The sequence below is a fragment of the Ochlerotatus camptorhynchus genome, unplaced genomic scaffold, assembly GCF_037179485.1.
Source record: "Ochlerotatus camptorhynchus isolate MF236.1 unplaced genomic scaffold, CSIRO-AGI_Acam_v1.1 ptg000078l, whole genome shotgun sequence".
NCBI classification, from domain to species: Eukaryota; Metazoa; Arthropoda; class Insecta; order Diptera; family Culicidae; genus Ochlerotatus; species Ochlerotatus camptorhynchus.
Genome location: NW_027040568.1, coordinates 1,197,944 through 1,214,842, shown reverse-complemented (window position 1 = coordinate 1,214,842; position 16,899 = coordinate 1,197,944). Strand labels below are relative to the sequence as shown.

Below are 16,899 nucleotides of genomic sequence, written 5' to 3'. Positions count from 1 at the left end.
ATACATTAACGATTCATCATTTTTTTTTTGGTTTTTGTCACTAGACGATTAATTTTATTTGTTGATTCGCGCAAAACATATCCATACATCTGGGTATAAAATTAAGCAGCAGAATGAAACGGAAAGACATTCGAAAATACATGAATTACATTCTGTTTCCTTAAAAAGCCAATCAGCGCTTCTAGAATTTTGTTTTCAATCTTTTCCAATAGGTCTTTTTTTGTTTTCTTAATCATAATAGTTTACTACCTTTTTCAGTTTGAATATACGTGGATAATTTGATTATTCTATTCTTTTCTGCTTTTTTGCACATTGCGATCGAGCCTTTTTTACCCCTTTCGTAAAACCTCTCACTGATCATGCTTTTTTTTTGTTCTATATATTTTGTTTTGTTTCTAGTCGTCAAGCAGAACTTTGTTTCTTATCGAAATTCTAGCGATCGTGTGAATGTTTCGTGAAAAAACATGAACCTGATAGAAACAATACTCGTTTGTTTTAACCCCTACGGTACACGATAATCAAAAGAGAAAGCAACCGAAGCATAGGAGAGTCCCGCGGATTAGTGGGAGTGGGATTATTATGGGAAGAATCGATTTTATCCCTCATCTCTTCTTTCTCCGGGAGATATACTTCGATGTTCATATTTCTGTTTTGTCTTGATTCAAACTTTTAGTGCTGATGCTTCGATCCATCCGTCTTCCGTTTGGTTTGGAAAATACCTTACAATAGCTTGGTTTGTCTGTTATACAATTATATTGTTAAAGTAAATTCTTGATACTAAAAATAGCAGTAAATATTAATAATGTATCAGATGCAGGGTTTTCCCACATATTAATCGCAATTAATATTCTTCTGAGAGAAGCTGATTTCCACTTTTTGCTAGGAAGAGGGCCACCTAGGTATAACTTTCCTTCATTCCACATACACCCGTTAATTGTTCTTTTTTCTTTACTGCTCCTCGTCGCCCAGTTCCTGCTTGATCTTGGAGAAATCGAATTCCTCCCCGGTGCCACGTTTGAAGATATTCAGCACATCCAAACAGGTCGTTTCGAAGTGCGTTGTGGCATCGTATGATTCCGAAATGAACACCTGCGATTGCAGCCCAGCGTCGGTCGGTTCGTAGTAGTCCGAAACGCAGACGAATTTTTGTGCAATCGAACCCAACAGATCCAGACCGGGTTTGATTTCCGCCTCCGGATTGTCAGACTCCACCGTGGTCGAAACCATACCGATGAACCAGCCCTTGGCCGAGACCTGATGTGTGGAACTGATCAGCGACACGTAAATGTCCGACTTGCGGCCGACCTGCTTTTGCGGAATGATGATCTGCGTCGAGAGCGCATCCTTTGTGTTTGAAATCGGATGATCCAATAGACAGATGCAACGGATCACCTTGCCCTTGATGCGTACCTGTGTGTTGACGGAAAACAATGTTAATGGTTATCACATTATTCCAAAACAACAACAAAAACCCTTACCTTCTCCGGCACATAGGTGGGATCACAATAGACTTGTTTACATTTGGCCACTTCCTCGCCGGAGCGCACACCGACGACCTTTCCGCTGGCATCGTAGACTATCTCATCTATCGGTTTGTCCAACATGTACGTACCGCCGTAGATGGCCGACAGACGGGCAAAACCTTGTGGCAGCTCGCCCAAACCGTACATCGGATACAGATACGGCGATTTGCCGTAACGGGCCAACGAGTCGGAGTACAGCTTGATGCGGTTGATCGTCTTAACGGCCGGTTCCAACAGGTAGTCGTCATCGCGGTACAGTGCCAACGCGTGGCCAACAAAATCTTGAGTATTCTTGTCCAGGCCATAGTGATCGTACAGGTCCTGCATGCTCTTGCTCATTGGGTCAAAGTCCTTCCAGGACTTGGGATCATCCTGAACAAAGTCCTGGACGTAGATCAGGAAGTTGCGGAAACGACGCTTCTCGAACATGCCTTAAAATTGAGAGAAATAAAAGAAAAAGCGAAATCACTGTTAGTTACGTAAAATATTTTGAAAATAATTGATTGTTCACCCTCAAGCAGAATAATATGCGGTTTTATAACACTAGCCCAAATGAGCAGCTCTTTATCACGAACTTTGGAAAACATCTGAAAATCAGAATGTTCAATTGTTAATTGGAAATCGCAATTCAACTATTTTAGGAGATTTTTCTCATGAGCATTTCTTTCGGGTTGCATATCAGTCCCATATGGATTTTCGTCGTTTTTGAGATAACAACGCTATCCACTATCAATTGGCATCTACTTTCATGTTATGTGATAAAACTATGGACTTTGATCATGAAAAATATGAAAACAACATCAGTTTGTCAGTTTGTTCCATCAAGCAAAGTAATCGCATATCAGTCCTATCCTGAAATTCAATCGTCCATAGTTCAAGTTAAAGTTCTGCTTTTCGAATTGCCACTATTTTCGCTGATATAATAGAACATGCAAGCTTCATTGTGACAGATTTTAACTTTCAATAAATTTACATGAGAATTGCACTTCGTAACTTCGACTGCCATTTTTTCAATGCCTTCTTTTTTCGTATGGGACTAATATGCGATTATAGGCAGTACTGTTGTACTGCACATGACATTTAAGACATTGCGATTCAAATGGACTAAGGGAAAATTTGCGAATTCTAGGATTTGATGAATGTTTGATGAGAAATTCGAGTCTAATATATTTAGAACATTTTTCCTTCTGCAGTGCTTTCGGGAACTTGGGAAAATTAAACTATTTTCAAACGATTCGTGCTTGTGTTACATTCGGATGCAACTCATAGGCTCATAGGCGCATTGGCGATTCAATATTATCTCGATATGGGTGAATAGAAAGCATGGAGAGATGAACTTCCACCTGGCGCAATTCCTTTCCTGGCACGGTTGCTTCAGGAAGTACCAGCATACTCTGTCGTCCGGACTCCGGAGTGAGGCTGTGCCAAGGGAGAAGTATGCCATTACCATTAGCGAAGTGAACGTCAACACGGAGAATGTTTTTGTTCGAGTGTTTACCAACAATAGTCAAGGGGAAGCCTTAACGCCAAAAACAAATTTTGAAGAGTTGGTTGGAAATGCTATCTAACATGAAGCTTCTTTAGTGTGATAATTTATTAGCTAGAGAATGGTCTTAGAAGAGGGTAGGTAGATAGTTCCATTTGAGTACGGCAGTATGAAAATTGAATAGAAGTTGAAAATGAGCGAAGGGCCATTAATGCGACAGTGCAGGTCAAACGCACACTTCTTTACCTAACCCGTATGATGTACGCGGAGATTCGAAGTATTTCTTCAAATCTGCAGGTTCTTCGCTCATTTTCAGCTTCTATTAAATTTTCATACTGCCGTACTTTAGGAACTATCTGCCTTCCCTCTTCTAAGAACATTCTCTAGCTAATAAATTATAACACTAAAGTTTCATGTTAGATAGCATTTCTAACCCACTCTGAAAATCGCAAACACGTTGAATGCAAATTTTAATGTTTCTATAGTACGTTTTGTTTTTTGAAAAAAATAGAAATCTAAAACCTAAGAAAACGGTTTTTTCTTTAGGTTCCTAAGAAAATTTACTTATTAATTAGCATATTTTTTCTATCTCATCATGTAAAAGAAGTTGGACTCTAAAGAAAACCGAAAGTCGATTTTTACGGTTTTTTTAGATCAGCTTTTTGCCATGTTTTTTTTTTTAATTATCGATAATGAAATCGGGGAAATGGATGTAATGTCGGCCTAAATGCAAGGGGGATGTCGGCCTAAATGCAAGGGGGATTTGGGCCCATACATAAATTCAGCAATGCACTAAATTTTCAATAGCGACCAAAATATCCATTAGCACCGTACCGCTTTTTATCAAGTTCAATGGTATTTATGGAAAGGGGAATAAATTTAGAAGTCATCTTTGATAGAACATTTAATTTATTGTTAAAACCCGTTCAAGAAAGAGAGGTAGCGTGGGTTGTGCTTCTTCTTCTTCTTCGCATTTCAAGCTTATTGCATATCGTATATTAGCTTATTGCGTGCTCTCAACTTAGTCTTCTAGATGCACTTCCACAGTTGTTAATTGAGAGCTTTCGATGCCTGTACCATTTTTGCATTGATATGACTGTGTGGGTTGTGCTTAGTAGGACGAAAATTAGATCAAAAATCCTACTACCGTTATTCCATTTTCACCCTATAACTTCGTCCAGTTGAGAGATAGAAAATTGTCGTCTTTGGCAAAGTTTCTTAAAATGATGTCACACCTACAATGTTTTCATAGGTGTTCATCGATTTTATCAGTTATAAGTTATATTTTTTTAACTTAGTGTATACTCCCCTGAAGCAGAAATTTTACCTCTCAAATAGTCCTCAAAAATTGAAGAAACATTCTAGAAGACATAAAAATTTTACACTCAATAGTTTCGTCGCAAATGGCCATGTCCTACTTTTTTAATTTCGTCCCACTGTGTGGCGGCCATCGGCCATACAATGACCTTGAATCTAACCTCCAAAATCTAAGACGCAGCTTCAGTTCCATTGTTAGGTGTCGGTTTTCATTGCCTCCCGGGAGCCCGGTTCTCCGAGCTCGGATGCCACACTTTCGGTGTATAGTTTTGTTCTACTGAAAGATTCGTCCACGGTGAGTTTGAACTCGTCCGGTTGGTGAATTAGCCCGGGAACGTGCTGATAATGTGCCCGTCACGAGTTTTGGTGATGATTCGGTGGCCGACGTTGCCGTGAATCAGCAAGTTTTCCGCTTGCAAAAGTGCTCGGCTACTGGTCTCTCGCCGGTGTTGGAGATTGCGGTTTGAGCAAGAATCCCTAAAAACTGTCTACGTAGTTAATGAACAATCCCTAAGTAGTCCGTAACATGACCGTCCCTGTCTACAAGTTCTGCTAAATGTTTGAAATGTGTCTGGTTGACTTCCTCCCATTTAGACGAGCATGATTGGTAGAAATATCATAATAGAACTTTTTTCTATTGTACATATACGATAGTTGTGAATTAAATGTGTAGACAACAGCAACAAGACGAGGCTTATAGTGTGTATCTAAATTCATAGAGGAAGATACCACCCTAATAAAAATAATCATAAAAGAGAGCTTAACGGCCTGTTCGGGGTATCATCCAAACCATTTTTGAGATAGTTTACCTATCCGGGATACAGTTCGTTTATGGTATTTGTTTATTAGGGCACTCAATGTCATCTACATTTATTGACCTACATCAGCAAAATCTAAATGCTTAGTAAGGGAAACGTAGAAAATGTGAGTATGATTATGACTTTTTAATTGCGGAGTGCTATAAAGGGGTGTTCGTTACGTTTTCGTCGCCCACTGTTAGTAACTCAGTAACATACACGGCCAATCATATCCACTCAGTGACTGAGATTAATTGACTCAGAGAATTTTCTTTCCATATGAAATTTTCTCAGATTTGGAAAAAAAAAACTGCAGTGACTCATAGCTTGTGGAAAGAAAATTCTCTGAGTCAATTAATCTCAGTCGCTGAGTTGGTATGATTGGCCGTGTACAGCAAATTCGTTTATTTTCGGGGTTGGAACCAGTTTCAACCCAGTGCGAACCTCAACCTGAGCTAGGTTTTAAAAACAAACGAACAAACTGACGTTTGTCAGAAAACAAGCAGACCCAATAAACGAATTCATTAATAGCATAGAGGTAACTCTAAGACTAGAAGGTCCCGAAATAACGTGCTCAACTTTTTGGCTCAGCCTTGGAACTCTCTTCGGTCCCAAACTAATCGATTCACCTCTCGAAACATAGGAAAAACCACTAACCCCTCATTTTATCTGTCAAACTTTCATAGCGAATCAAAACAAACATTGCGTAGTACTTGAATTTCGACTAGAATGGGCTACGTTAATCTTAGTTGAAGATGCTTATTTCAAATAACAGAGTACGGCAGTGTGAAAATTGCATATAGAAGTAGAATGCAATTTTCACACTGCCGTACTCTAAATGGAACTATCAATTCTATACTTTAATCTCCTCATCTAATGTACTATTAGCTTAGAGGTGAACCAAACAAATAAAAGAAAATGCAGATTACATATGCCATCCCTCTTTACATACCACATTGGAAACTGGCAGGAAGAAAACTTTCAACACGCTAAGAATCGTAAACGCAAATTTGGGTAATAGATTAACAAAACTCCACTCCAAAAAAAAACTCAAAAAGAATTCGATTTTCAGTTAAAAGTACTCAATCGTCATGTTTTCACCGACGGGAACTTTTAACATATTTTAGATAGAGCTGGAATTAGGACGTAACAGCTTTTGTAAACAATGACTTCTCTCGATGATTTCTCGAAAGTCATGGCTCGCCCTGGCAAATCGACATCACCATCGAGTAGGGAAAGTCTTTCCCTACCCGATGGATATGTTGGTTTGTGTAGGCGTAACATGAGTTCCTAGAAATCAACGAGAGAAGCCATTTTTTTTATCCCCATAGGATTGCAATGATCGGGATTGATGAGAAATTTTTTCAAGTGACTACGATGCCGGACGGATTAGTCTATGGTGACCAATTTAACACCGGATTCACGATCTTGATTAATCATAATCTTCTTGAAAATCTTTATGTTTCGGTAATCGTTGGTCTGTCTTTGTCTATGTCTTCTTCTCATTCGTACGTCAGTTTTAACGTCTGGATGTTTTCTTGTCTAATGTCATGATGTGTTTGTGTATCTGTCTCTCTCTCTCTCTGTGTGTGTGTGTGTGTGTGTGTGTGTGTGTGTGTGTGTGTGTGTGTGTGTGTGTGTGTGTGTGTGTGTGTGTGTGTGTGTGTGTGTGTGTGTGTGTGTGTGTGTTTGTGTGTGTGTGTGTGTGTGTGCGTATGTTTGTGTGTTTGCACCAAATGATTATATTTCTTCCTCATCTCCTAGTTTTAACTGCGTTCAAGAAAAATTAACAAAAAAAAAAGAAAATAAATAAAAACAAAGGAAAACAAACAAAAAACGTTGCAAAAGTTCATACCATAACATATCTAACGTATTATCCACATTTGTTGCCTAATACCTACATGTAATTTTTAATTTTATGACGATAAGTTGCTCAAAATAGCAGCCTGTAAATTCGTACCAGAGTCCGCTTCCAATTTAATGTCTTTCGATATTTTTGAAGGCGAACACACCGCAACCTATTCTTGCTAGTGATTCTGTCCAATTGTTAGGTATCCAAATTATAGTCATTCGTAAATTTATTATTGAATATATGGATGAATTAGCTAATATTGAATAACAAATATTTACGATAATTACATGAAAGAAATAAAATATAAACTATAAACAAAACGTGACTACTAAAATCTCAAAAAGATATTCTCACAAATGTATTTCACGCAACCAGGAATCTGAAAACCATTAGACGCTATTATGATACTCTGCACATGCTAGACACAATAAGAGGCCAAAAGGCAAGCGTCTGACACACAAAACCCGCCAAATCCACTTGCAGCCACAATCAACGATTCTACGAATCGCGAGCGCTCACGAGTCATAAAAACTCCTGACTATGACACTCTGAAAGCGAAACTGACAGGCTCCATGCGTCAAACACCCGTCCTCCAATCTCCTCCCGCATCCAACAACATCTAACGAATTCAAAACTCTGAAAATCACTCATCTATAGCAAGTGAGTGGAAGCAACCCTGCATGCAACGATTTTTCATGATACACTTTTACCAACAATCAATACGAAACTAACGATTTTAAATTGGCTAGCTACTTGACTAGCCTATTGGTCCCAAGCAAACGATTAACGTACCCCATTCTAGTCGAAATTCTAGTACTACACAATGTTTGTTTTGATTCGCTATGAAAGTTTGACAGATAAAATGAGGGGTTAGTGGATTTTCCTATGTTTCGAGGGGTGTATCGATTAGCTTGGGACCGAAGAGAGTAGAGCTGATCCATAAAGTTGAGCACGTTTCTTCGGGACCTTCTAGTCTTAGAGTTACCTCTATGCTTTTACTGCCTATCTTTCTATTAGGGCTGTGGACATGCGTTAGCTTCGAAACTTCTAACCAAACTGGGAAATCTATCAGATCCTAAAAACTTTCAAAGGTATTATTGATTATTTTACGCAAAAACGAGCAAGTAATATTAAATCTTTTGTATCGTATGTGTGCGGTATACAGTCATGAGCTTAAGAAAGTGTGAAATGAGCTGTATTAATGATTCGGTAGAAATGTATACGGAACTAAAGTCGACGAACACTCTATGTCGATTTGATCCAAGTAGGCTATGCTTCGTATATTTGAAAACCCAGAACTCGTGGCCTTTTCATTCCCAGGAGCTCGAAGAGGTAAGTAACAATTTAGCTGCAAGCTACAGCGTTGGGGGATTCTCCTTTGAACCAGGTGGAAATCCACAGTATGCTAATGCCAATTGACTGTAACAAAAATAATATGCTAAAATAAAATAAATTTTTAATAATATGATATGGAAGCATTAAGAAGGAAATCATCATCGTTGCAAATATAAAGAAATTAAACATAACCCTTTGCTTCAGTACCGTCAACCTTCATGTCCATGGGGAGGGAGAAATCAACGAGAGAAGCCATTGTTTACAAAAGCTGTTACGTTCTAATTCCAGCTCTATCTAGATTTTTGAATGAAAATCATAGCAATCTGCGCTGCCTTTGATGCTGTCAGTTTTGTGCGCCTTCGTTCGTGCTCCATTATTGCATTAGATTGAGTTAGGTAATTTTCACTCAATGGATTATTGATCAGGATTACTCAAAATTTAGTTTTCATCATTAATTTAATTTTATCTAGCCCCATGGAAGCCACATGGTTTTCTTCAAAATGGAACTTTTTTTACCTCGTCTTCCAGCAACATGTGCAAAGGCATACAAGCCAAATTTAAGCAGTGCATTTAAATGTCGGTTGTTCCCGAAATGCAACATTCCCACTCAAAGTAACTATATCATCTGATAGAGAAAATTATCTCTAGGTTATCTCGGTTTGCCAGATTGAGTCTATATTCACGAGAAATCTTTAAACGTTGATTTCTTTGTTTACATTTGGTAAATAGGCCGTTTTGACATACTTAGACTATATGTTTAGTATTACTTCTGCGTGAAGTCAACGATTTACATAGTTGAAGATGCTTATTTCGAATAACAGACTGAAGTGGTAGTTTTTATACGATAGATGAGGAGGAGATGAAAGTATAGAATTGATAGTTCCGTTTAGATTACGGCAGTGTGAAAATTGCACATAGAAAGTAGATAGCGAGCTAGGACAACTTTTAAGGAAGGTACAAATCGGTTTTATCATCGGACACCCCTCACCATCCCTCTCCAAAGGGGGAGTTTGGTGAAAAAGAGAGATGATTAAACCGATTTGTACCTTCCTTAAAAGTTGTCCTAGCTCGCTATCTACTTTCTACAGGGTAGGCCCAAATAACTGACGCACTTTTTTGCTTCAGTGTAAAGTTCTTCTGGATTATGCGAGAGCTATCTGGTGGCTAACACATGAAAGAGTGACTGATTAAAATGTAAACAAACTACTGTGCGCTATATTACATTAACAGGAAGTGCCTCAGTTAGAGATGGATTTCAAAAGAAAAAGGATTTTGCAGTTGCATTTGGAGGGTAATCGTCCTTACCAGATATTGGCTGAGACCCGGAAGGAAGGAATATGTCGCACATTAATTGACCGGACGTTGAGAAGATGGAGGACGGAGGGGACCATCGTTCCGAAGAAAAAACCTGGTCGTCCACGCAGCGTACGCACTAAACAACTTGTGAAGGTAGTACGAGAACGAATTCGACGAAATCCTTGTCGCTCGTCATATAAACTCGCTCAGGATCTGGCGGTTTCCAGGAAAGTTATCAGATCAGTTCTCAAAGACGATTTGGGATTGGTGCCGTACAAGAAAAGAAGAATTCATGGACTTTCAGAAGCTAACAAGAAGAACCGAATTATTCGCTGTCGTGAACTGCTTCGCCAGCACGGTGATTCCTTGATCGTGTTTTCGGACGAAAAAAACTTCGTATTGCAGCAAAGTTTCAACGCTCAAAACGACAGGGTCTATGCAGCGACGATTCAGGATATCCCGTCTTCAATTCGCGGAGTTCAACGATTCCAAAATCATACTTCTGTCATGGTGTGGGGAGCGATTTCTGCAGAAGGTCGTCTACCACTGCTTTTTATTGACAAAGGAGTGAAAATCAACGCGGCTTACTATGTAAGAGAGGTTCTGGAATACCATTTGAAGAAGCATGCTTCAACGATGTTCGGTAACCGCAAATGGGTGTTCCAGCAGGATTCTGCCCCGTCCCATGGAGCAAAGATTACCCAAGCATGGTGCACCGCAAATTTGCCAGATTTCATTCCTAAGGAGTTATGGCCAGCTTCTTCGCCAGATGCAAACCCTCTGGATTTCTCTATATGGGGAATCATGGAAGCACATTTTCGGGATCTTAAGCCAATGGGTATAGAAAAATTCAAAGCTACTATACAGAAGATATGGGATGAAATTCCCGAAAATCAGGTGCGTGCCGCTTGTAATGCCTTTCCGAAGCGACTAAGGGCAATAGTTAAAGCAAAAGGCGATAGAATCGAAAAGTAAACATGTACATTTTAACTATAAAATGTAATAAAGAGAATAGAACAGAACCATTAAAACCATTTGTCTTTCCTTGGGAGATCCGATCCTTAATTCATGCGTCACTTATTTGGGCCTACCCTGTATAAGCAATTTTCACACTGCCGTAATCTAAACGGAACTATCAAATCTATACTTTTATCTCCTCCTCATCTATCGTATAAAAACTACCACTTCAGTCTGTTATTCGAAATAAGCATTTTCAACTATGTACTTTATTACATGTTTCTCTAGTTACTAGCTTTCTCTATCATACATCAAAACAAAAACGATAAAGTTGAGTGTTGTGTAGTCGAATCTGAGTAAGCCTACTTGTCGGATTGAAAACTATTTGGCTCCGAACGTTTTGGTGGATTATTTTAACTTTTGGTTAAAATTTGACAGATGGAAAGTTATCGATTAACCCTGCTATCTGAGCGTGGTTTTTGTCTGACAGGCAAGAAGTTAAATTTTCACAACCTTGGCTAAGTTCTTCTCGAAAACCGGTCGATCGACAGCACAGGATTTTCGAACATAGAAAATAACTTTCGAAATGTCACTTTTAACCACGAGTTAAATTTAACTCGGCAAATGGTTCTCAGCCTTAGAACCAAATCGACTCCGATTAGGCATCTTGATGTAATTTGTGATAACTGTCAAACTTGCCGTTTCTGTTCCACTTCCACCTACATTGCGTTCGGGCCTGTACTCTATTCCATGCGCTAGATGACAGCGAGGCTAGAACAAAAAACCGTACAAATTAAGAATGGTTAGATTACCGGGGATCCACGGTACAGCTGGAAATTTAACAGCTAAGTAACTACCGAAGGCGAAGCTACCAGCTGGAAGTTGGTAACTATATTATACGCTACTGAACTTTGAAAATATTTTTAATTCTTAACAGTAGTGCATTTCCGGCCAATGTTTTTGTTGGTTGTGAACCGATTTACAAAACTCATTCAAAAACACATCTATGGGGTTAAGCATTCGATACGAAACCCCAATGTTGAATTCCAAAACTTATGATTAATTACCTTGATAGAGCTTACACGGTAACCAGCGTAAACACATTATCTCTTAAATGCCTTAAGACTAGTCGATTTCCCAAGTATTGACATACGAGTGGTGAAAACACAGGCCTAATAATCGCAACGTCCATGTGCGTAAAATTTTACTCAACTGTGAGTTGTTTTTGATAGCCTTGTTACGCTCAATTTACAGTGTACTAGTCACCTTTCGCGTCACTCCGCTAGTGTCGGGAAAAATCGTGTCTTGGGGATAATAGAAGAGTGAACCATATTGTTAATTTATAATATTTGAAGACAGCCATAATAAAAATGTTATGGTTAATTTGCTAAACGACGTGTTCGGGGGGTGTCATCCAAACAATTTGTGAAATAGTTCAATCATTTGGGTTATCGTTCGTCTATGGTATTTGTTTATTAGGGAGGGTATATCACGTGATATACACTCTAATGTGAACGGGGTATAAGTGTGTACGGCGTTTAAATTTGGTAAGCTTTTAACCGATTAAACGGAAAATAGTATATTATGAGTTGTGACAATATTGCATGAAACCGACGAATTATCCATGTGAGCCACTTGCCAAATACCTAATCTTCTATCTAAAAATTTCTCCCATATAAATGTGGGCCAGTCTAATGACCATGTTATAAACGTTCAAAACCGGACACTATTTCGTCACGTAATTTGTTGATTTGCACCCCAGTATAGTCCACAAAGATATTTATAGTCCTACATCAAAAGATTAGCAAGCTCCAAAACCAGTTTTCTGCTGATAAACCATGCGCCACAGGGCCCTTTTAAATTCCAATCAGGAATGCGGGGAAGCACTAGAATGTCGTCAATTTGAAGCTTATGTTGAAATTTGAGAGGATTTGAGCAATCACGCATAAACGCGAACCATAACTTGTCTTATCGAAAATGGTTAAAAAATAGTTTATAAACCCTGCTAAAATTTAACTGAAATGGTTATTGAACTTTACATGAACGTTTGTGTGATAAACTTTTAACCTTATGTATTATGGTCTTTTGGAAGTGGACCTTAAAAATAATGGGTTGTTAAGAACCATTACCATTCAAAATAGTTGTTTTCTCCATACATTTTCGGAATGAGAACTATAACAGAACCTTTTTACTTATGGGTTGAGAACTTTAATGTTAAAGGTTATGGTAGTCAGTAAGGTCCATGGATGGTTTTGTAACATCGATCAACTTTATGTGGAATATATCGCGAATTGGTTGCCGGTAAATTAATGATTACCCGAATAGCTTTCAGACGATGATGTCGACAGCTTTATGCGGGCTTCCTCCACAATGTGCATTATCATAGAACAAATCATACGAACGACGCATACAATTTAGACGCATTTCGTATGGGAATCATTTTTGAGTCATGCAATTTTCATAAGCATGCTATGAATATCATACGTGTCGTTTGAAACTATTTCCATAGCTCAAAATGCTCGTTCATACGAAACATATTATGAAAATCGTAATTCTAGTTTCCTCAGTGTATAAATCATCATTTTTCAAATCCAAAAGGCCTGGGTTGAATCCCAGTCGGCGTCGCCGGGATTTTCTAAGGCATAAAATCTCTGATCACGTCTTCCTTCGGACGGGAAGTAAAGCCGTTGGTCCCCGGTCCATGGGTTGATGGGTCGATAGGTAGGGCCCAGGTGTGGGAGCGGTCTTACTGGCGTCGGTAGCATTGGGTGGCATTGGTACTCAGTACGGAAAACAAATCCGTCGATCCATCGCTTTTTGCAACTTTTATCGACGATTCATACCAAATTTTGCCAATATTCATTAAACAAGAATGTTAAATTTGTATGGAACACAGATTGACAACGCTTTCGATACCCTGAAGAAGTGTCAGCAAACGTTCTTCAGTTTCCCGATTCTCAAAAACAGTTTATTCTAATCACAGATGCCTCAAAAGTGGCTTGTGGTGCTGTACTAGCTCAATTACACGATGGAGTAAAAAAAACCAATTGCGTTTGCCAGCGACGCATCATTTTAGAGTGCGTCATTTTGTGTAAAGGAATAAAATTAGATTTTTGCAATCTGAAATGATGCGTCCAAAAAACTGCTTTTGATTTTTTCAAAAATGTATGAAAGTAAATTGAACCTAATAGTACCGTAACATCGTTGAAGCTTATGGTTCAAATTACTTTAGTGCGTTGTCGAGAAATTCAAACCGTTTTTTTTTTGACGCATCATTTCGGATTGCAAAAAGCTCGCGTCGTTTTAAGTAAAATAGTACAAGGAATGAAATGGCAAGAGCTTTTCATAATATGAAATGACGCACCGAATAAAACTGGGTTTGAATATTTCAACATCGCAGCAAATCAAGTCAATTGAACCTTATGTTCTTCCAGTTAAAGACGATTTTATTATTCAACATTGATTTTTAACACGAAACTCGATAAAAACAGATCAACCAACTTCTTAGCTTCTTTGTTGAGGCAAACGAATTTTGATGCATTTGACAGATGCAGCAATATTTTGGCCAAAAACGGATATCCTTAAACAGATTTTCGTGGCGAATGTAAAGGTTGACTAGTTGTTAGTAAAACACTAATGGTTGATTATTCGGAGCTCTTTCGGACCTGCGTTTGTACCTGCATCGAACATGGTACCTCGTCTTCCCACATATGGCCATTTTACCTCCCTTTTCTATAAGTTAAAAGTGTCTTACCCACACACGTTTGGTACCATAAGTTAGAGATAGACTATCATCCTACAGCCAAGCATCTATTTCAATTCGGAGTATGCCGAAAACGATACACACATAATTATTTTAGATTGTCGAGCTTCAAAACCAGTTTTGCGCTGCCGTCAGGGCCGATGTCAATTTTAATCAGGAATGCGGGGAAGAACCAATGTAGACGATTTGAAACATGTGTATGGTTTTGGGAAGGCATCAATTTCAAATGGATTTGAGTAACGCACGGCTTAGAAAGTTGAGTAATCCTTCCAGCGAATCGTAATAAAGTGAAGCATGCGGCAGACGCTTACAAACTCTCAGTAAAATGATTACCTACTCGGATGGTGCACACACAATGGCAACTCACCTCAGCTGGTGCAGTAAAAGCCAAAAGAAAAGTGTGCAATGATACAAAAAAAAAAGTATGTGTCATTAGATTCAATAATACAGTAACTCAAAAAAATAAGCAAACCGCCAAGTTCAATGAAGCGCACGATCGATAATCGGATGTTGTAACAAGTTTGTGCTTCAGCTTTCCTTTTCTTGAGCTTTTTCTTTGGACAACCGCTTCTTTCTACTGCTTGTGTGACAATTTGTTGAAGACACCACGAATCAGCTACGAAGTTATGAACCAGTAGAGCCAAAGGAAAGGTGAATGAGCCACTGCCTTATATTATACCATCCATATAAAGACAGCTCATTGGGCTTGAAAACAATGCGAAACGTTATGGGAGGGTACTTCTTTCTCCTCCGAATAGCCTTTTTTCCGTCGGTCCGTTCGCATAACATTCGCAGATCTCTTGAACCAAGCGGATAGGGAAGAAAGATTCAATATTGACGTGTCATTACACTCTCAATCGCCCCCTTGAACATGATGTTGCTTTTATGCTTGCCGTTCCAGCTCAGTCCCTTCTCTCTGTTGTGAGTGAGCAGAATCGCCTCGGGCTCCATCGGCTGTCAGTTTGGCAGTGGCGGTGATGACAGTCAAACTGCAATAACCGCAGCCGAAACGCTCGAGGGATTACTGGATGATACAAAAATGTAATAAAGAATGCATTTGCAGATCAATGTTCAATAATCTAGCAAAGTAAATTTAAATTATTTGCAGCATAATTCTCGCCCAACAATTGAAAAGAGCTTATCAGCTTTTGAAAACAACATTTTGTAAAAGGGTACGAAAACCGAAGGCCGCCCACGCAAATCAATGGCATCATGGTGTAAGTTATGTTTACAAAACCTGATATGCCCTTTTCAATTTTTAGGCCGAGAATATATGCTTAAAAGATTTAAATTTGAATAGGGAAAGGATTCTATGATTCATGCATAAAACGACCATCCACTGATTCCTGATTGAGTAAATTACATCCACAGTCAACAATGGAATCGGTTCACCCCCCGAAATATGTTCCTTCCCTTTTTCGCTTCGTGCTTCAGTGACTGCTCTTTGCGTGAGATCTGTGCGCCCTGCTCGCTCACCTCGTCGAACCGATCGTCCGAGGCCGAGACATAACGAATGATGGTGATTATTACAACAATGGAGAGTAAGAGAAAAAAATCACCCGACTGATATAATTGCGAATTTTCTAGAGGTGCTGCTAGCTGGATGGATGAATGATGGATATTTTTTCCCTTAACTACCTTACTTACCCATCAAATCGGACGCAAGGGCCTCCTTCTGGTCGACAGGGACCTTCGCAATCTTGCCACCCTTGTAGACGTAGCTGCCCTCAACCGACTTGAATTCCAGGTAACGGGTCACGCCCGTGTGGATCAGCAGCTTGACTAGCAGTCCGTTTGCCATCAGGAACTTGGGAATAAGATCGACGTTCCAGTCCCGTCCGCGGCCGTACTTTCCCTCGGGCAGCTGCACACCGAACCGGGAAAACAAATCCTCCAGTGGAGTGATCGAGGCCGACTCGCCACCATAGTACTTATTGCGGTCGATATGCAGCACTTTCTTTCCCGACACCGACAACATTCCACTGAGGATGCACTCCTTCAGTCCAGTGCCGAGGACAATGGCGTCATACTCCTCATCCATGGTTGGTTTTTCTTTGCACTATTTCACCACCAAAAAAGTATACTTTCCTAACACCACGAGTTTGACCACTTCCGAGACACTACTCTCGACAATTTTCCGACTTTTTACACTTCCTTTCTGAAAAGGTGGAAAAGATGAGGGATTTTTTCACTTCTGCCCTTTTTTCTTTCCACGAATACAGCGATTTCAGCAGCAGCGAGCAACTTCCTATCTCTTGGCCGACGAGAAAATATTTGACACACCACCAGCAGTCAACGGAGAGAAAACTGCTTGCGAGCTGGCTGGAGAAAAAAAAATGGGCGAGAAAAGGGAAAAAGAGTGATGTGTGCGGTTTGAAGCGTTCGCCAACCGGTGACAGAGACAGATGTCAAAAAAGGGAAAACAAGGGGTGTAGTGACAAGACATATTTAAGCTCTAGGGGCACCCCACTCTAGACTTTAGTTCTATAATCAATAAAATATTTTAAAATATCTCATAAGTATCCTTATACCCCACACACCAAATTTCATAAATAGTGTTCGGTACTTTTTTT

At 39.4% G+C, this 16,899-nt stretch overlaps 1 protein-coding gene across 1 annotated transcript; it reads right to left on the bottom strand.

Moving 5' to 3' along the window:
- Window positions 1-831: 831 nt before the first annotated feature.
- Gdi (GDP dissociation inhibitor) lies at window positions 832-16,639 on the bottom strand. The gene is made up of 3 exons (XM_065217713.1): window positions 15,974-16,639; window positions 1,479-1,954; window positions 832-1,410 (listed from the first exon to the last, which is right to left on the bottom strand). The coding sequence occupies exons 1-3, from the start codon at window positions 16,365-16,367 to the stop codon at window positions 949-951; spliced, it is 1,332 nt and encodes a 443-aa protein (XP_065073785.1). The 5' UTR covers window positions 16,368-16,639; the 3' UTR covers window positions 832-948.
- Between the last annotated feature and the right edge of the window lie 260 nt (window positions 16,640-16,899).